The sequence below is a fragment of the Maniola hyperantus genome, chromosome 18 (genome assembly GCF_902806685.2).
Source record: "Maniola hyperantus chromosome 18, iAphHyp1.2, whole genome shotgun sequence".
In the NCBI taxonomy this organism is placed as follows: domain Eukaryota; kingdom Metazoa; phylum Arthropoda; class Insecta; order Lepidoptera; family Nymphalidae; genus Maniola; species Maniola hyperantus.
This window is the reverse complement of record NC_048553.1, coordinates 6,055,257-6,075,898: the sequence shown is the minus strand read 5'-3', so window position 1 is coordinate 6,075,898 and position 20,642 is coordinate 6,055,257. Positions and strand designations below refer to the sequence as shown.

Below are 20,642 nucleotides of genomic sequence, written 5' to 3'. Positions count from 1 at the left end.
ACTTTATCTGTGCTCTTTTTAGTGTGAATGAGAAAGCAAAGCAAAGTTCCTTTGTCTAGATTTCTTACCGTAGAGGGCCCTATTTTTTATAAATATTCCTTTATTTCTATTTCTGTATCGATTCAACAAGGCAACGCAAGTTTCAACACGCGTTTCTTTCTGCAGATCAGTCAAATCATGAGGCACCCATTTTTCATATTATTGATTTGCCGCAAATGAGTCAATATTGTTGGTAAGGTAACGTTAAACCATGCCGCTTTCCTGGGTAGTTTGGCTCGGATCGGCTTCCACCATCTCTTTCAAATCATTGTTATTCACCTGTGTGGGCGGCCTTCCACGTGGTTCGTTCTTCAAATCGAAGTTTCCATCACGAAAGCGTTTAAACCAAATTCGCACAGTGCGTGCCTGTATTATTGTGACCACAAAGGTTGTTATACATAAATATTGAACAGAGACACTAAAGGCCCCCCACACAGCCGCGTTATTATCGGTCGATAATATCGCATGCGTTATTGCGATATCTGTTTTCAGTACATTTTGTATTAGGATGGTCATGTAGTTACACACTGCTGCGATAATAACGCCGCAATGTAAGTAGGACTAATAAAACTACACACAAAATATTAAATTTAAATTTTGTTTTTTATCAATTTATAATTTGTCAAACAGATAGGTCAGAGTAACAAATATTATATAATTTTTATTTTGTATAATCTTAATTCCTAATTTAATCATAATAGGTAAGTACATGTACAGTTTATAAAGCTGTGATAATAATAATTAAAATATGCAACCAGGCCCTCAGTAATTTAAAAATAATAATCAACACCTACTAAATTAATTACTTGCTAGAATAAATTCTAATAAAACTATTTTCAACATTTAACATAGTACAAACAAACAGTTTTGCAATTAATAAAAATTACATTTTTTTAAATTGTGTTCAATGATGACGAGTAAACCCTTGACTGCTACCTATAGGTATTGAAAGAGATGGACTCATAGTCAAATCTCAGTGCTAATGGCTAAGAGCTTCCGAGACGGTCAAGCGGCTTGACATTTGAGTCAAGCACTTTGACCGTTTAGAAAGGTTGTTTGATGCTGAAGTCAAGCATTTACGTGCTTGATGCGATTTTATATTTTAGCTTGATGCGACGTTCAGACAGTGTTCGACGTATGAGAAATTAAGCTGCTTGACGGGCGCATCAAGCAGCTTGATCAAGCAAAACAAATCAACGTGTGTGACGTCAAGCCGCTTGACCTTGTCGGAAGCGGAACAGGCAGTTTTGCAACTCATAGAACGCGAAAAATTTAACCCATCACGCACCATTTTAACTTTTTGTGTCAAATTTCAAGTGAAAAGTACGATTTTAGTCCTTATTTTAAAGGGGAACCGTATTTAGACCCATAGAGATAACATGGCGCGGGAGGAGTCATTTTGTACGGACTATACAACACAATTAGTCATGATGGAACTTCAACGTTGTTGCTGCTATGATTTCGCGCCAGAAATGTGCAAAAGGCGTAAAAAAATAATATTATGTGGTACAACCTAGAAACCTTTTGTAAGCGAGAGGCATTTAGTTATAATATAGTTTAAACTAAGGACGTATTCAAAATTCGATCTTTGGTGAAGAATCAACGGGTGCTAACTGCTATCCAACGTTGACAGAATTCGAGCGTCGAACGAAACACGATAACGTCAGTGTTAAATGAATCTAAAAGTCAATGATTAAAAATTAAAAATTCAGTTAGTATAACCCAATGAATAATAACCAATTTTAATTCACGCAGCATTCCCGCTTGGAGCGCTAGCTAGAGACGCCTTGACAAACGTCATGAGGCAATAGGGTATTTTACCCTTTTTTGAAAAGCGTCTTAATTTGATCCTCCTAAACTAAAGTAAACAAAACATCAATTTTACAAAAAATTGATTCGATCGATAAGTGCAATAAAAATATATTTAAATTTTGCATTTCAAATTTCGCCGCGAAAATGCTACCCGCCATCATTTTAGGCTCATGAGCTGTCGTGACATCACACGGATTGGTAAACAACACTATTTTCATAGTAAAATACGTTACAACTTCAATCCATGTGACGTCATAGTCGGAAATAACATGGCGGCTACGGTATGGATATTTGTAGAACAGATGAAAAAGTGAAATGTTTAAAATGAATATAAAATTCTTTATATAATTTTATAAACTGAAATAAACATTTTTCAATTGCCTATATTATCTAGTTTATATATTATTCGATTTTTTCTCGCTTGGTGTAAATACCGTATCAATTAAGGACTATTTTACTGTAACGCTGAAGTGTGTCGATTCTCGAACTCTAACAAAGTTGCACTGCTAACAGAGCTAACAGGATAACAAACCACGTAAAACAAACGCTACACAAGTGATTTATAGTTTTCAAAAAAAAAAACACCGACTGTGGTTTGCACTGCAACTTTTTCAGCTGGCACATAAAAGCGCATAAAATCCGCCATTTTGATTTTTTACAATATTGTGATGATGACTATGTCGAAAATAAGTGATGTCTTAGGAAATAATACATAGACTCATAGAGGGTCTTCCAAAATTCGTTAAATCCACGTCCGCTGTTAGTTTAAAGTTTGCTAACCATTTTAAATTATTGATGTAACCAAAAAAGTACGTGGCAAATTGGGTCAAACGTTTATGACGTCACATCTATGATACAAGCTCCCTTACTAGCGTTTTCAAAGAGCCACCAAACAAGAGCAGAAGAAGCAAGCGTTTTGACGTTTGATAAAAAGTCGCTGATTTGATTAGTAGTCATCATCCCTATTATTTTATGTACATAGTGACATTCTCGCCACTAAGACGAATCTAATGACGTATCATTTATTAAAATCGGTTGAACCATTAAGTAGTTACGGACATATATACATACAGGTCATACACATAACCCTCTGTTAGGCTTCGCTGCAGTCGGGTAAAAACTTGAACCTGATGAACTTTGATGTCATCATAAGACACTCAAAACCACAAGAATTACAACGTACCTCGATTAATACGATGATTTTGAATTATCGATATTTCGACCCCATCGATATAAATTACAAGATGCCCAAGCGAACAAAATTTTTCACAGTTTTGGAACCAAATAAATCAGCGCAACCTCTTAGACACTAATGAACGACCCGTTTGAAATCCAGACGTCACTGAGGTTGCATTGGTGCTAAATAAACATTTTAGGACCAATGAATCAGTGCCATTTTGCTTGTTCAATGGCCCTGTCCTTACGAAGTAATATATAAGTCAATGTTCGACCCCGTTGCACAAGTCGTGGGGGTCTCACGACGGGATTCGAGCAACTGGTTCAAAACTCGAAATATCGATAATTCAAAATCATCGTATTAATCGTGATACGTACCCGGTATTTAAATTATAATATAATTTCGTTAAATCACTTAATAAGCCTAAATCACTATTTAACATGTTAGCTTCCATTGCCATACTTGACTAGGAAAAATATTTTATACATTATTAGTATCCACTGGTATATCTAAAGATATGTTTTAACTGTGATGCTTAAGATATACTTTAATTTCAATATGAGAAAACCAGTTTGGTTCAGCAAGTTTTTTCACACGCATTGGTGACCCTGAGATACATACAGGTTTTGCAAACTTACTTCAGGGTCCCTGGCACAATTTTTAAAAAGACCTTTTAAAACAAATAAATCATTTCATCATTAAAAAAAATTGGTATACTTATCTCTCTCAATGAATACACCTAGTAAAGGAAAATAACCGGTCACAGATCTTTTGATAGAGTTTGTACCAGTTAGGGAACGTTTTTTAAATTAAATCGATCCATCTATAATAGTTATACCTAAAAAACTCCAAATCCAACATTGTAAGTTACATAAGACCAGATACCAAACTTATATGTATACATAGACTGATTATAAATAACTAAATCTTAACATTAGAAACTCCTAAAACCCAACAAATTGTTTTCTGCAGCATTTTTAAGCTATCATTTTGTGCAAATTAGATTTTTAGAGAATTTTTGTAATACAAAAAAGGGCAATACGCGCAATTTATAACGTAAGACCACGCGATTCCCTTCGAGAGAAATTTAAGGAAATAGATATCCTTACTGTAGCCTCTCAATATATTTATAATAACATAATTTTTGTAAGACAAAATATTCTTAGTTACAAGAAAATTGGTGATCTACACAATAGGCTAACTAGAAACAGAGACAAACTTGCAGCTCCTACCTTCCCCCTTAGGAAAGTCCAAAAGTCATTTGTGGGTATGGGTATTACCTTTTATAATAAAATCCCGCAAACTATTTTGGACTTACCTTTGCACAAGTTAAAAAAATCTATTAAAAATATGCTCCTGAAAAAAGCATATTACACAATTGAAGATTATCTAAATGATAAAAGAGCGTGGATTTGACCTGCAGCTCGTTCTGGCAACGCACAAGACTGCAAATACTATTTTATACATGGCCTAATCTTGTACCTATATCACATATTTGAAAAGAGCAACCGCCGAGTTTCTTGCTGGTTCTTCTCGGTAGGAAAGGCATTCCGAACCAGTGGTAGATGCATCCGACTATTCGTAAGTACTTGTAAAAGTTTATTCGAATAAAAAAGATTTTTATTTATTATTTTATTTATTTATTTAGATTTGGTCATTCAAAAATAAATAAATATCTGTTTTAGAATGCAATGATACCCCTTTCATATGATACCCCACTTGATATAGTTATCTTACTTCGAAAATTGAAAATACTAATTATTAGTAACCACAATTTAATTTTTTTTGAGTGATGTAACCCTAAATTCACGGTTTCCAGATTTTCTCCCTTATGTCTGCTATAAGACCTACCTACCTGCCAAATTTCATAATTCTAATTCAACGGGAAGTACCCTGTAGGCGGCTCCTTGACAGACCGACAGACAGACAACAAAGTGATCCTATAAGGGTTTCGTTTTTTTTGAGGTACGGAACCCTAAAAAAGGATAGCACTATTTTTGGATTTCTCAATTTAGTTTAGAGATTGTATACAATAGAATTCGCCACATATTTAAGTTCTAGGTGAATATTGAGGCCGATTCTCTTGTACACAATCTCTAAACTAAACTAAATTAACAGGTCTAAATCTAGTGCCATCCTTTTCCGCAAGCAACATTATGAAAGGGATAGCAATAGATTTAGACGTGCCATTTTAGTTTAGTTTAGAGATTGTGTACAAAAGAATTAGCCACATTGATTCTATCACAAACTTATACTTATATTTTATTAACAGGTTATTCTCACTGATTCCGTTTCTTTATACACTGCTACTAAAATGAAAATATATTGTGGCTAAATCCGTTGTACACAATCTCTAAACTAAAACGACACGTCTAAATCTATTACTATCCCTTTCATAATGTTGCTTGCGGAAAAGGATAGCACTAGATTTAGACCTGTTAATTTAGTTTAGTTTAGAAATTGTGTACAAGAGAATCAACCCCATGTGTACTAAGCGATCCAGATGAGTTGATCTCATCGTGTCTCATCGAGTCGACAATATAACTCATTCACCACAGTTTTAAATTCTTATGTTTTTGAAAAGAAATGTAACACATTTTTCTTTTCTAATTAAATCATAGTGTATAGTATAGAACCAGCAAGATACTCGGCAGTATTAAGCTGTGCCTATATATTAGTGTGAAAATGTAAAAAAATATAATGATTTTTAATGGTAATGTACAAATACACCAATTCTACTATTATTATATAATCCTTTATTTACCTATTGATATGGATTGCTAAGAGGGGTAACATAGTTAACTAAGAGAAAAGTTAAAATATAGACAAATAATGTAAAATTATTTACTGACCGACTTTTTAACGGCCAAAATAATCTTTGACTGAGGAATAAATTAATCGTTTCAACTGTTATGAAAAAAATTGAAAAATTGGTTCAATGGAATGGTTCATTTCGACCTGTCCCGTACTATAGGTAGTTAATATGACAGATTTCCTGTACATACTGTCATAATGAAAAAAGTATTCTGTTGAAGATTATTTGGCGATTAAAAAATTGATTACATCCATACTAATGCGAAATACTAATGCAAATTAATGCGAAAATATGCCGGTCTGTTTATCTTTTCACGGCTCATCAGTTTGACCGATTTTGGCGTTAGGTACAGAGATAACTTGCATCCCGGAAGGAGGCATAGGCTCCTATTGATCCCGGAAAATCAAAGAGATTTTTTCTTTTTTCTTTTACTCAGATAGCAGTTAGCACTTGACTGCAACCTCACTTAGTGGTAAGTGATGATGGAGTCTAAGATGGTAGCGGGCTAGCCTGGAAGGGGTATGGTAGTTGTTATGAAACCCATACCCCTTTGGTTTTCTACATGGCATCGTACCGGAACGCTAAATCGCTTGGCGGCACGTTTTCGCCGATAGTGTTTTAACTAGCCACGGCCCAAGCCTCCTACCGCACATTAAAAAATCTAAACCCATACGGACAAAGTCGTAGGCATCAAGTAATATAATATAATAACAACGATAATAATGCTAGAAAATATATAGTAATTTATATCTAAATAACAATTTTTTAACTTTATTTAAATAAAAATCCATAAATTAAATATTATTATATTTAATGATGAATGATAAAAGATACCGACCACGACTTCGCCCGCATGGATTTAGGCTTCTAAATAAAAATAGCTTATGTCCGTCTTTGAATGCAAGCTATCTCTGTACCTTTTGATATAGACTGTATGTACCCGTCAAAATAGGTTAATATGAAGCGGTCCCGAAACGATTTATTTATTTATTAGACATACAAATAATTATGACAGTAATAAGTAACAGAAATATAATACTGCCATGAGATATAAACTAATCACCCCCCAAAAAATATGTCTACAGAAGCAGCAATAACTTAAGTAAAGGAAGTGTCTATATTGAATTAGAAACTAAAATATAAATATTACTTCCTATAATCAAAGGAAAGGTCCATAAAACCCAACGAATCACACCCAACTATGTCACAGTCTGGCTTGTGGGGAATTTATCGGAACTTTTTCCCATCGAGTCATCCACAGTAACAATGACAAAAACCATTATCAAAGTAATTATTCCTTCAATTGGATTACCTTGACTATTCAGAATATGGTACTACAGTCCACTTACCCATCGAAATTGTATCCATCCAAGCAACTGTTAGTGAAACCTTCTAACTTTTGATAAACTTTCAAATGTCCAGTTAATACACACAATTTAGCAAAATAGTTTAATTTTGTTTGATCGTCTTGGGACAGCTTTACAAGTGTTTAGTGCTTAAGTCAATTGTTACAGTATCAGAACCTGATACCTGATACCTAGGTGCGTAAGGCAGTAAATCAGTTGTCCTTAGATGGCTGGATGGACCAGCCGAGGATGCGGCGGTCGAAGCCGCAGCTAAAGAAGTTGATGCTGGACCCTATGTCCTCGGCCCACGCCACCGACGTTACCATCCGACGGTGACCCTACGAATAATATTTCTTTTTAATATTATAAATTGTTGGATAGAAGCAGGTGTTAGTTTGCGGAAGTCCATGATACACAAGGAACAAGAAACTTAATTAGGTAATCCGCCAAAACAAACAAATCTGTATAGTACAATTTGTAGCATGCGATATATACACCACCCGCCTTCGCGCTGCACTGGTCTCCGAAACTACCCAACAGAGTTGGAGCGAATCGTCGCCAGCGCTGAGCGTCACCTGGAAGAGTAGCTGTTGATTGGAGCGGGGCAGTCTCGCCAGACGCTGGCCCTGCAGGTCAAAGTGGCGCTACTTTGTCTTACGGTTGTGGTGCGGGATCGCGATAAGGCCGCTGCCGCTCACGGCCACGCGGTTCACCGACGAGTCGGAGCGGATGTCAGTGCTGAGCGCATGTTGCGTACGTCCCACACCTGGAAGAGATGTCATACCTGTCGACTGGAGCGAGGCAGTCGCGCCAGGCGCTGGCCCTGCAGGTCAAAGAGGCGCACTTGGCGGTTGTCGTGCGGGATCGCGATGAGGCCGCTGCCGCTCACGGCGACGCGGTTCACAGACGAGTCAGAGCGGATCGTCGCCAGCGCTGAGCGCATGTTACGTACATCCCACACCTGGAAGAGATGTCATACCTGTCGACTGGAGCGAGGCAGTCGCGCCAGGCGCTGGCCCTGCAGGTCAAAGAGGCGCACTTGGCGGTTGTCGTGCGGGATCGCGATGAGGCCGCTGCCGCTCACGGCGACGCGGTTCACAGACGAGTCAGAGCGGATCGTCGCCAGCGCTGAGCGCATGTTACGTACATCCCACACCTGGAAGAGATGTACAAACGGGTTTAACGTTTGTTTAAAATTTTTGGGGTAAGCCAGACTGAGTGGTGCTTCATGAACATAACAAACGGAACGCACTTCGCAGTATGTTTTAAATAGATGCACTCACATCCGAAGGGTGTTTGAGCACTAACTAATGTATGCCAAAAGTTGGTGACTCAAAATGGCTAATGCCTACTTAGGTTTTCGTTTCTGTCATTTGTACAGGATTACATAACAGAGAGGGCTATACTAACTTTTTTCCGTGGATACAGTATATGTAATTAAAAGTTTTAGTACCTTTACAGATCGATCGTCTGATCCAGAGACGACTTTATCTTCGCGAGTAAATACTGCAGAAGTTACACTCCTAAAAATAAAATGTGATGAGATTATGAATATAGATTTTAATAGGCTCCGCCTGCTGATTCGCTAACTCAGTGTCTAATACTGAATGACAGCCACTGAGCTCATTTGACATTTATTTTTAATCCATTGAAAGTTTTTAAAGAAAAAATAATATTTTTATATCACTCAGTGAAACTGCAAAGTAAAACCATTGGCTATCATTCAGTGTTATACACTGAGTTAGCGAATCACCGCTCTGATAATTTAAATATGTTAAGAAATTGTATACTACTATCGACTGCACAGTCCGCATGCAGTTGGCGTGCAATTCTAGTACGGGCATTCAGTGTGAACTGCACTGCATTGCAGTGTCATTGCACAGTCGGTTGGCGATTGCGATCTAGTTGTGTCAACTGCAATAAAACTCCATCCCAACTACAATTTTGCAATCTGCCTGCAGTCCATCTGTACAGATACTAAATGTAATGTTCTTCAAATTAATACAATGTGGCTTGCTATAGTCCATTTGTACATTCTAAATCAGATTTTTCTTTATTTTCATTTTTGATTTATCTTGCGAAACTACGAAAAAAATACCCGAGAACGGAACCCTCGGTGCGCGAGTCTGGCTCGCACTTGGCCGGTTTTTTTTTGTGATGAAATCAAAGTTCCTGGTTTTCGGATTTTTCCCTTGTGCTATATGACAGCTACTTGCCAAATTTGATGATCCTTTTCAACGGGAAGTTCCCTATAGGTTTTGAATCCCTTGACGGGTTTCGACAGACAGGCAGATAGACAGACAACAAAGTGATCTTATAAAGGTTCCTTTTTCCTGTGGATAAGGAACCCTAAAAGTCAGGCATAAAAAGATGAATCTTACTCAGTGTGTCCCTGGAAAACGGAGACGGAGTGTATGGGCTCGCGGAAATCCCACAGGCGGAAGGTGGTGTCGCGCGACGCGGTCACCACGAGCCGCGCGCTGTGGTGTGCCGACGCGTGTGTCAGCTCGTGATCATGACCTGGTAAGTATATATTTTTTTCAATACTTGGCCTATAATATCTAGGCCTAGGCGCCATCCCCACAGACGAGAGAATCGCGGCGATAGTCTCTCCGTGCCACTAAATGCGATACAACTCTTATAGAGCTATCCCCACAGGGCGATACTATCACCGACGCGGACTCGTTGCGATTCCATCGCCCATGGAGCCTTAAGCGCGATTTACACAGATGGGGCGCGACGCAGATGTGGAACGAATAACGCAGGCAGCGAAGTATGCCGTTTGAGTATAATTCACGATGCGTCGCTTTCATACATTTTGTATGAATAAGTTTTGAAGCGTCACCACATCTGCGCCGCGCCTTTACGCATCTTTTGTCTAAATGGCGCCTTACTTAAATTCGTATTTTTTATTTAGGTTTTGAACTCCATGGTTATGAGCATACTCTCCAATGTATATCGGTCCTAAAGACAAAATAATTTCAATTTAATTTTTGCTTTACATATTTTTTTGACAGGATGACAGATCTTCCACATTACCTGTTAATATCTGCAAACAGTCCCCAGTCTCAACGTCGTACAAGTTAGCCGTCCTATCCCAAGAGGCGGTTATGACGTGATCACCGCCGGTCAGCCAATCAGCTGCAACTACAACGCCCAAGTGACCAGTAAGTTCTGTGAGCGGAGTTCGAAGCACTTCTGGCCTATCGCCATCGCCTAAGCTTTCTTCTCCACCCCCGTCTAGTTCCTCTTCGGAAGACTGGCCACGCTAGAAGCAAAAATTGATGCACATACTTCTAATCCATACCAATACCAGTCTAGATACTAATAAAGGGACTAACACTGGAATTCATAGTCAGGTTAGGGGCTTCTTTAGGGGACCATTCAGATGACATGTGTCATATCCAACCTTTATGCAATGTACTAAGGTTGAATATGACACATGTTGTCTGAATGGTCCCCAAAATAAGCTCCTAGCTACTATACCATATTTTTAATTAAACAAAGCATTCTGACATTAGTTTAAGTCAAATTTAAGCCAATTTAGAGCCTCGATAGCTCAACGGTTAAAGGAGCAGACTGAAAACCGAAAGGTCGCCGGTTCAAACCCCACTTGTTGCACTATTGTCGTACCTACACAATTAACAATACAAACACCAAACAACAAATACTAAGGGACACACTATTATCGTCCTAGCACAAGCACTTAATTGGAGGGGAAAGGGGAATATTAGTCAGCATGATAAACTTGGCTAAAAAAAAGTACAATAATGACGCCATATCAAAAGTAATAGTGATGTGATACGGTTCACTTGTGATATTGTGAACAAGTCAATAAAACAGTTCCTATTTTAAACTGAGCTCACATAATTTTTAGGATTCCGTACCTCAAAAGGACAAAAGCAACCCTTATAGAATCACTTTGTTATCTGTCTGTCAATAAAACTTACCTCCCGTTGACCTAGAATCACAGATACATATAGTTTTTATGACTTGAGTGGACAAACTGTTCATCACACAAAGGTATGTGCAGAGTGAGAATCTAACCCATGGCCAATGATTCCCTTACAAACTCAGATATAATTTGTTTTTCGGAAACATCTGGCAGCCTAGGAAACATCAATTTGCTTTGTTTAATTAAAAATTCGACTCTCTGTAGAAGTAATTACCGGTAAATCCCAATTAACAGCAGCTTGCCACACATGAGCAGTGTTATCACCGCTACTGGTGAGTGCAATGTCTCTTGTTGGATGAAACCTGATGGAGTTTACTGAACCAGAGTGCCCAGTGTACTGCAGAAGGCATTTGGCCCATTCTACACTCCATACACAAGCTGTGTGATCTGAAATGGGCCAGAGAAGGGCATTATTGCGACTTTGTAATCATTTTCATTTGGTGAAGTGATTATTTTACTCCTCAGCTGAGGACATACTAAAGTAAAAATTGTTAGACATTCTTTAGCTTTGTTTATCTACATTGTGCAGTAAATGATGTTCCAATTATTTGATTTTGCAGTATAGATTTCATTGCACAATCAATTTTATTCAACCTCAGTCAGTGATTGCTATTTAGGATAGTACCAAATTTAAAGAACATTTTTAACCCATAGTCAGTTTATTACATAAATAATAGAATTAAGATGATTCTAAGGTTTAAACTTAGACAATTATTTAAACTCTGATAAAAAAACTTACATATTCATATGTATGGGTAAGATAGAGATTTGTCTAATTACCTGCAGAAGCAGTCCCAATTAAAGCTTGTCCAGGGCGAGCAGTGGAAAGATCCCAGATACCATCCTTATGTCCTGTGAACTCTCTAATCAGCTGGCAGTTGTATGTAGGTGCCTTGAAACTAGATACTATCTTACTGGTTTGAACCTTTAGCTTGTGACTTGTCTTCACCTTTTGAGAGTTGTTTTGAGACACTGTTCATAAACAATCCATTATAGATTGCAATAATTGGATGATAAAATATATCAGAATTAAATATACTTAATGTGGTTTACTATGTGAACTTACATTTAACTTTAGAGCTCTTTCCTGTAGTTTCAAACTCAATATAGTCAATGTTTTGTTTATCTCCAACATAGCTTTCACGTTCTAATTTCTCGCTCAATATGTCTATTTTCTCTTGCACTAAAAATTTAAATAGATATTATTCTCTCATTAATGCATAAACTACTCTTAAATTCACTAAAAATACCTACAGGTACTTATACCTACGTAAAAGGTACTTACAGTTTAAGTTTTCAGCGTACAGAAGGTCAAACTCTTTTTCTATTTGCGAAAATAGTTCGTGCAACCGAGATCTAAAAACAGGGGGTATCGATGTTTCAGAGTCTTCCATTTTAAGATAATTTGACATTCCATCGGAGCCTTCAGTAAGCGCTTGTAGCCGACGCTTACTCGATTTCATGATCGAAGATGGATAGGTACTGCATAAGACAGGAAGATTTCTAGATCATTACATTGCACACACGAATGCACACTGAAAAAAGTTAGTAGGAAAGATCAATTTTTAGTTTCTGCGAGTACAAGATATTGCAACACGAATAGTAAAGCTACAAAACAAAGCACTCAAAACAACAATTATTCATACTTTGCTACTAGCAATTCGATTTCGCTACAAGCAGCAAATCTTTAGAGTTTAGAATAATTTTATTACAAAGGTATTCATATATGCAGAAAAATCCAAAAAATCTATGCAAATTTACAAGTTTCCAAACACAGACCAATAACATACACAGATCATAACAAATAGGATAACTAGCTTCTGCCCGCGGCTTCATCCGCGTGGCCTACAGGAAACAAATGGCATTTTTTCAGAAACAAATATTATATTAACATCAAGACACGCACCCTGAACAGCACCGAATAACACATAATTAACCTTCCAACCTCCATTTCATCCCTTTAGGTAGGGATTTTCTCAAAGTCGTTAGGTACTTAGCTGACACCTAACCTCAGGAAAAAACCTACTTTCCAAACTTCAAGTTAATAATATCAATAATTAAAACTTTCCCATACAAACTTTCATCCCCTATTTTACCACCCTTATGGGCAAATTTTCCAAAAATCCTGAAACACGTATTTCTTCATTTGTGACCGAGAACCCAAATACCAATTTTCATACAAATAACTTGAAATATGACGGACTTTCATACAAACTTCCATCCCACATTTAACCCACTTAGGGGTAGAATTTCGAAAAATTCTTTCTTAGTGGATCCCTACTCATTACAAAGAATAGACCCTCCAAATTTCATGTCTTTAGGACCAGTGGTTTAGGCTGTGCGTTGATATATATGTCAGTCAGTCAGTCAGGACTTTGAATTTTATATATTTAGATTTGAGAAGTGCAATTGTCATAATTTTTTTTCATGGTTTATTTCTCATGCTCATAAAGGTTAGTTTACACTTTGATTAAATGCGAGTGCAGGTGTTTAGAGATGAGTACAAAACACGTGTGAACTGTAGCTGATTACTGCGAGTCATTAGTAATCAGCATAGTAAAGTGAATAAAAACGTGTTCTATTTTTTGCGAGTAGCCCCATCCCGGGCGCCCTTCCTTCACCATGACTCGCAGCTTGTCTGGCTAAACACATTTGTACATGCGTGTTTAGTGATTAGTGTTTAGCATTGTTTGCGCGCGCGGTAGCTGCGCTATGAATGGATCTTCTACTTATTCACTTTCGTTTCCATAATCTGCTTGGCCTTGCAAAATCCGATTCCAAGAGTTTTTCAGTTTCAAACACTACCGCGCATATTTCTTGCAATAGCAAGCGCGCTTGTTGTTATTCGTCCATACTTGTTGTTCAACGCCCATCAATTGAATTTTACTAAGAGCAGGAGCTAAACAGTATTGGACACAACTAGCGCTAAGGACTCGCACTCGCAATTGCTAAACACTTGCACTCACGCTAATCAAAGTGTAACCTAGCCTTAAGCCGGTGATACACATGCTACCTAGTTAGCTTTATCTATGTACTAGATTGAGTCTGTGCCAAAGAATTTGTATGTACTAGGTACTACGTGACTACTACGTAGTACACCTGTGGTGTATTCCTATGTTAATGGTCTGTGCCCTGTTGGGTCTGTAGCGTAGGTTGAGTAAAAAAGCTAGATTGAAGTACTGTGTAACCGCGTATGAGATAGCAATAGCGCGACGTATACACGACAATTACCGTTGTTTAGTAGTCAATTTTGTTAAAACTGATCAACAATATTTGTATTAAAGGTTTTTTATGTGAAAACAAGTAACTAAATAACTAATGAGAAATAAAATGACGCCACGAATTCTTAAAAATTGTTTTGTAACTAAATTTTTATTCCTTCCTTGTAAAAATTGGTTACACAATAAGGTACAAAAAATAGGTTAGCTGCGTCTCTGATAATCATAATAGTAACATTATCTGTGCTCTCTTTTTAGTGTGAATGAGAAAGCAAACGTTCCTTTATCTAGCTTTATTACTCCATCTACGGTCTGTGGTGTCTGTGGCTGTGACAAAGAGTATAACAATAATAATATTGTTTGCTTCTATTTACCTGATCTGTGGGTGGTACCTACCTAAAGGACTATCCAGTTTTATTTCTGGTTGGTGCTATCCAGGGCTGTTAAATAAATTAAAAAATAAATAAATCACAAGTTTAAAAATAGTTTTTTTGTTGTTATTTTTATTTTCCTTTTAAAGTTTTTCAAAGAGGAAAAAAATAACTGTATAAAAAAAGGGACTAGATTTTATGATATAAATATTATTTCTTGATATAAATTTAAACACATTCTTCATTATGATTATTATATTGTTATTGTATAAGTACCTGCTCATCACCTAGTTTAAAGATCTAAAGAAATGGCACCCTGCAGGGCCGCCTCTGTCAAGCAAATAGACCTCCTACTCGAATTTGCTGAAGGGCACGCAAATCTGGCACTTGGTGGCCTCGCTGGAGAACCTTTCGGCCGCCAAGTTGCATTAAAAAAATGGGAGGAAATCAGCAGGAAGCTGAATTCTGTGGGGACAGGCTGTAACAAAACCCCCACAGAATGGAAGCGAGTAAGTATCCATAATGTACTGCCACTTTTAATATTTGTTGTTATTAGGGTTCCGTACCTCAAAAGGAAAAACGGAACCTTTATAGGATCACTTTGTTGTCTGTCTGTCTTTCTGTCTGTCTGTCTGTCTGTCTGTCTGCCTGTCTGTCTGTCTGTCTGTCTGTCTGTCTCTCTGTCTGTCTGTCCGTCTGTCTGTCAAGAAACCTACAGGGTTCTTCCCGTTGACCTAGAATCATGAAATTTGGCAGGTAGGTAGATCTTATAGCTGACATTTGGGGAAAAATCTGAAAACCGTGAATTTAGGGTTAGATCACACAAAAAAAATTAAATTGTGGTCATGAACTAATAATTAGTATTTTCAAGTTTCGAAGTAAGTGACTATATCAAATGGGGTATCATATGAAAGGTCTTCACCTGTATATTCTGAAACAGATTTTTATTTATTTATTTATTTTTATGCATCATAGTTTTTGAATTATCGTGCAAAATGTCGAAAAAATCGACTGTAGTACGGAACCCTCATTACGCGAGCCTGACTCGCACTTGGCCGGTTTTATTAATTTATACTGGTTTTATTGATTTTATAGTACTACTAGATAATACCCGCGACTTCAGGTTTTTTAAAACCCTGTGGGAACTCATTAACTTTGCGGGATAAAAAGCCTATGTCCTTCCCCGTTATGTAAGCTAACTCTGTACCAAATTTCATCGAAATCTGTTAAACTGTTCCGGGATAAAAAGTAGCCCATGTCTGTCCCTGGGATACAAGCTATCTTTGCACCAAATTTTGTCAAAATCGGTTGAATGGATGGGCCGTGAAATGCTAGCAGATAGACAGACACTTTCGCAGTTATAATATAGTATTTATTATCAATTTTATTTTATACAAGTAATAGCAGTAGGTACTGTGATTAGATTGCTAGCATAAATGGCGGCTTAAGTTTTCTAAGATAAGTGTAAACTTACAGTAAACTTAAGAGTGTGTAAACACAAGTGAAATAATTTTAAAAAGACCGTAACTATGTTTATAATTTTTTTAAGTATTGGACACTACTTAAAAGCCGTACAAAGTGTAAGGCTGGAGATGTGCGACGTGCAGCCTCCGAAACTGGAGGGGGACCAAACAATACAACACCTTTGACCCCTCTAGAAAAAAGAATCATTGGCATAATTGGTAAAGTTGCAGTAGAGGGGAAACCTGAAGCCCAAATCTCGATAAATGTTAGTTTGTATAAATTATTATTTAAAGTACTTTTAGGGTTCCGAACCCAAAGGGTAAAAACCGGCCAAGTGCGAGTTAGACTCGTGCACCGAGGGTTCATATTTTTTCGACATTTTGCAGATAAGTCAAAAACTTATAAATAAAAATCTCATAAACTTGGTAGTTATGTTACTTTGAAAATTGAATATACTAATTATTTGTTCAATTTAATTTTTAACTTTTTTTGTGACTACAAATTCACGGCTTTCGAATTTATTCCTTTACTTGTGCTATAAGAACTACCTATGTACCAAATTTCATGATTCTAGGTCATCGGGAAGTACCCTGTAGGCTTTCTTGACAGACAGAAAGCAAAGTGATCCTAAAAGGGTTCCCTTTTTCTTTTAAGGTACGGAACCCTAAAAATGGGGCACTATTTATGTCGCTCTGCCGTCTGTTTGCTCTAGAGGTTTGTGTCTGAGGGGCCCGACGTCTCAACACAAGCTGAGTGGCCTACCTGTTCGAGGTGTTGCACTGCTGTACAGAACGATATTTCCTACACCATGTACCAACTACATACCTCGAATAAACATTATTCTATTCTAATCTATTCTATTCTGTCAAGTGTCAACATGTGACAGGTCTCTAGTTCGTAGACGAAATTTTGGTATTGCGTGTAGACTGTTGACCCAGAACCAAATATTGAATTAGAAATTAAATGAAATTATTTTTCAGGGGGGCTCCCATACATGAAAAGAGCTAGAGAAATTTTTTTTCTTATCTTACCCTCGCATTTGGAGTGTCATTGCTTAGAGCTTATTAAGTGGAGTATGAATAATTCTTTTTAATCTTAAAAAATAAGGAAAAGGGCGGCGATTAAAGTTGTCAGTTTCGGACCATTTTTGTGACAGGGGCTATCTCAAAACCTAAACTAGTTAGGTATATGAAATTTCAGTATATGTATCATTATACTGTTTAAAAAACTGACTGACTGACTGTGGACTGAAAACCGAAAGGTCGACGGTTCAAACCCCGCCTGTTGCACTATTGTCGTACCTACTCCTAGCACAAGCCTGACGCTTAATTGGAGAGGAAAGGGGAATATTAGTCATTTAATATGGCTCATAATATTCTTTTTAATAAAAAAAAAAAAAAAAAAAAAAAAAACAAATACTGAAAACAACAATTTATAAAATAGTTTGTAAGCTGTGACCTAAACAAAGAACATTTTTTGGGGTTTTCTTTCATGGTTTATTGCGATGTTCTAGCTCGGGAAAGAAATATTTCATATACCATAATTATGTACGGAACTCTAAAACAGAGAAGCCTAACTCGCACTTGACCGGTTAGTTAGCTGTTTAGCAATATTCTTCTTGCCTTAGTTTTCAAGAATTATGATGTTTGTTAAAGATTTTAGGCTTATTTTGTGATTTAACAATATTATATCAAGAGTAAATAGCAGATACCACAATAAATGATGATTTTGAATTATAGAGAGTATTTCTACCCAGTTGCATTATTGATAACTAGCTTATGCTCGCGACTATGGACTACACAAATTTTAAAGCCCTATTTCAGCCCTATTTTAAGGGGGCTTAAGGGATGGATTTTCAAAAATCCTTTCTTAGTGGGGATGCCTACGTCATAATAGCTATCAGCATGCCAAATTTCAGTTCGATGCCTCCAGTAGTTTGAGCTGTTCGTTGATAGATCAGTCAGTTAGTCACCTTTTTTATTTTATATATTTAGAAGATTCAAAATCATCATATTAATAATTGTGGTATGTACCCACTTATTTATATCATAATTTTAGTATGCATTAAATGGTTCAAGCTGTTATTATGAAGATATATTTTATATTTTTTTTAAAGATTCCAGATTTATCTACTCAACCAAGTATGTGTCCATCACCAATAGTAGAAGAAATTGTTGAAGAGCAGGCAAGAGACAACACTCTATCGACAATGTCTACCGACAATATTACAGGTAGGTAGTGCATTCATGTTCTCAGTGTATTATATTTATTTACATTACTAGCTGATGCCCACGACTTCGTCCGCATGGATTTAGGTTGTAAAAATCCTGTAAGAACTTTTTGATTTTCCAGGATAAAAAGTAGCCCTCACTGTCACTCACCAGGTCTTTATCTATACCCATGCAAAAAATCACGTTAATCCGTTGCACTGTTGCGAAGTGATTGAAGGACAAACCAACAAACAAACACACTTTCACATTTATAATAAGGGTACTGATGTGAGTGTGTTTGTTTATTGGTTTGTTGGTTTGTCCTTCAATCACGTCACAACGGAGCAACGAATCGACGTTATTTTTTTTTGTGTTGGTATAGTTAAAGACCTAGAGAGTGACATAGGCTATTTCTTATCCCGGGAAATCATAGAGTTCCCATGGTATTTTTAATTCCCGAATCCACGCGTATGATGTCGCGAGCATCAGCTAGTAACTGTTTAAGTAATTTGATGCAGTTGTTAACGTGTTAATAGGTAACTATGTATTTCGCGAATTTTTTTTTTGTATATGTTAAACAGAGGAGCCTGCACAAACGCAAGCCAGTGACCCACTACATATTTCATCATTGCAAGAGGTTTCTCCACCTGCCTCTGAGCCTGAAATACTATCACTGCTATCAACGTCAACCAACACCAGCCACCGCGGCCGACCTTTAAGAAGTAATAAACAACAAAATATAATATAATGTTACACAAATAACCCACAATATTAAAGTTGTGCATTTTTTAACTAAAGTGGGATAAGTCCCGCAAATTGCTAATGCGCGTGGCCGCCGCTTTAGTGACGTCAGCACTAGACTGAAGTTTCGAGCTGATGGTATATTTTTATTTCGGCTGACGTCAAAAAGACGTTATTTCGATGTTAATAGACATGGTTCTAGCGCAATAGCAATTTGCGGGACTTATAAAGCTTGATTTGCTGTTTTTTTTTTCAGGAAAGTTATATGTGCCGGAGACACTAGACGATATCATGACTCAATGTGATAACCAAGAGCCATTTATAGATATGGGTGAAAATTGTCCAAGGTGGGATTCTTTGACAGTAAATCAATCTGAAAGTGAAACCAAAGTTTTTGAAACAGATATTCAAAGGAATAGATCTGGGCTCAGTTCGTCATCCACGCAAACGTATACTACTGCCACAACTACTACTGACGAAAAAAAAATGGAGTTAGCTAACAATGCTTTTGGTGTGTTAGTTGGGCATGAACTGAGTCATGTACCTTTATTTAAAAGAAGATATGTTATGTATAAAATACTGCAACTAATAGACAACAATTCATGATTATTAATAAACTACTAATTATTATAATTAAGCTTGTTTACATTTTTTGTAGTAGTAATGTCTATTATAATATACCTAGAGCTATTTGACCCTTACCCCTTCTTAAAACTAAAACTATTTTTTTAAATATCTATTGAGCATTCAATAAGACATTTTATTTTAAAATAATATAATATAAGTATAGTACGCGACGACAGGTCGATATGGCAAATCGGGGTATGAGGCGGGGGGACGCCCCGCACGTCACTCGCGCTATCCCGCATCGACTTAGTGCGGGTGTGCAGGGCGTCCCCACCCTGATTGCCATCCTGGACCTGTTGCGTACTATAGTAATGATGCCACGAATTCTCAAAGTTTGTTATGCAACTAAAGTTGTATTCTTTTACAAAAATCGGTTACACGATAAGGGACAAAAAATAGTGTGAATGAGAAAGCAAACGTTCCTTTATCTAGCTTTATTACTCTATCTACGGTACAAATCGTTAGATTATTTTCTTGGGTGCCTCAGTGGACACCAAAGAGCATAGATTATCTACTATATACTAGAGATAGATGTGCGACTCTAGATTTCTTTTTCAAAGTTACGCGTGTGCTCACATCTAGAGGGCACTAAAAGCGCGCTAGGCGTGCGGGAGCGCGAAAATTTAAATGCTATGTAAATGTACTTTACTAGAATATTTTATATTTTTGAACATGTTTTAAAAAAATATCAATAATTCCATTAACGTTTGTTTAAAACATGTTTAAAAATATATATTACAAGACTGACTCTTTAAGATACTAAATTATAAAACACTATAGAAATAAAAAGGTTTTAAGGTTTTGTAAAATATTTATTTTCATAAATTCGTAACTAGGTACATAAAATACATACCCAAATTCAAGACC

General features: G+C 36.9%; 2 protein-coding genes across 5 annotated transcripts; one reads left to right on the top strand and one right to left on the bottom strand.

Annotated features, from left to right (window-relative positions):
* Positions 1-617: 617 nt before the first annotated feature.
* Positions 618-12,947, bottom strand: Wdr37 (WD repeat domain 37). Of its 2 annotated transcripts, none has more exons than XM_034978395.2 (9): positions 12,430-12,930; positions 12,211-12,327; positions 11,925-12,116; positions 11,359-11,531; positions 10,229-10,457; positions 9,571-9,709; positions 8,643-8,712; positions 8,169-8,345; positions 618-7,527 (listed from the first exon to the last, which is right to left on the bottom strand). In XM_034978395.2, the coding sequence occupies exons 1-9, from the start codon at positions 12,605-12,607 to the stop codon at positions 7,402-7,404; spliced, it is 1,401 nt and encodes a 466-aa protein (XP_034834286.1). In that variant the 5' UTR covers positions 12,608-12,930; the 3' UTR covers positions 618-7,401. The 2 variants fall into 2 exon arrangements, with proteins under 2 accessions (XP_034834286.1, XP_069360835.1); XM_069504734.1 differs by lacking the exon at positions 618-7,527 and having other exon boundaries at positions 8,148-8,345; positions 12,430-12,679; positions 12,791-12,947.
* Positions 12,948-14,758: 1,811 nt separating this feature from the next.
* LOC138403575 (uncharacterized) lies at positions 14,759-19,775 on the top strand. 3 transcript variants are annotated; one of them, XM_069504737.1, is made up of 5 exons: positions 14,759-15,242; positions 16,283-16,462; positions 18,314-18,428; positions 18,989-19,129; positions 19,405-19,775. In XM_069504737.1, the coding sequence occupies exons 1-5, from the start codon at positions 15,042-15,044 to the stop codon at positions 19,752-19,754; spliced, it is 987 nt and encodes a 328-aa protein (XP_069360838.1). In that variant the 5' UTR covers positions 14,759-15,041; the 3' UTR covers positions 19,755-19,775. The 3 variants fall into 3 exon arrangements, with proteins under 3 accessions (XP_069360838.1, XP_069360840.1, XP_069360839.1); XM_069504739.1 differs by lacking the exon at positions 16,283-16,462; XM_069504738.1 differs by lacking the exon at positions 18,989-19,129.
* The last annotated feature ends 867 nt before the right edge of the window (positions 19,776-20,642 follow it).

Bases quoted from the DNA above. Each gene is read 5' to 3' on its own strand.
- Wdr37 (XM_034978395.2), bottom strand. From the start codon at position 12,607: ATGAAATCGAGTAAGCGTCGGCTACAAGCGCTTACTGAAGGCTCCGAT. The intron at 12,328-12,429 runs GTAAGTACCTTT...TTAAATTTTTAG, and splicing joins GTACGCTGAAAACTTAAACT to TGCAAGAGAAAATAGACATA. The intron at 10,458-11,358 runs GTAATTACTTCT...TTTTGCTTCTAG, and splicing joins CTGTTAATTGGGATTTACCG to CGTGGCCAGTCTTCCGAAGA.
- LOC138403575 (XM_069504737.1), top strand. From the start codon at position 15,042: ATGGCACCCTGCAGGGCCGCCTCTGTCAAGCAAATAGACCTCCTACTC. The intron at 18,429-18,988 runs GTAGGTAGTGCA...TATGTTAAACAG, and splicing joins GTCTACCGACAATATTACAG to AGGAGCCTGCACAAACGCAA. The intron at 19,130-19,404 runs GTAATAAACAAC...TTTTTTTTTCAG, and splicing joins CCGCGGCCGACCTTTAAGAA to GAAAGTTATATGTGCCGGAG.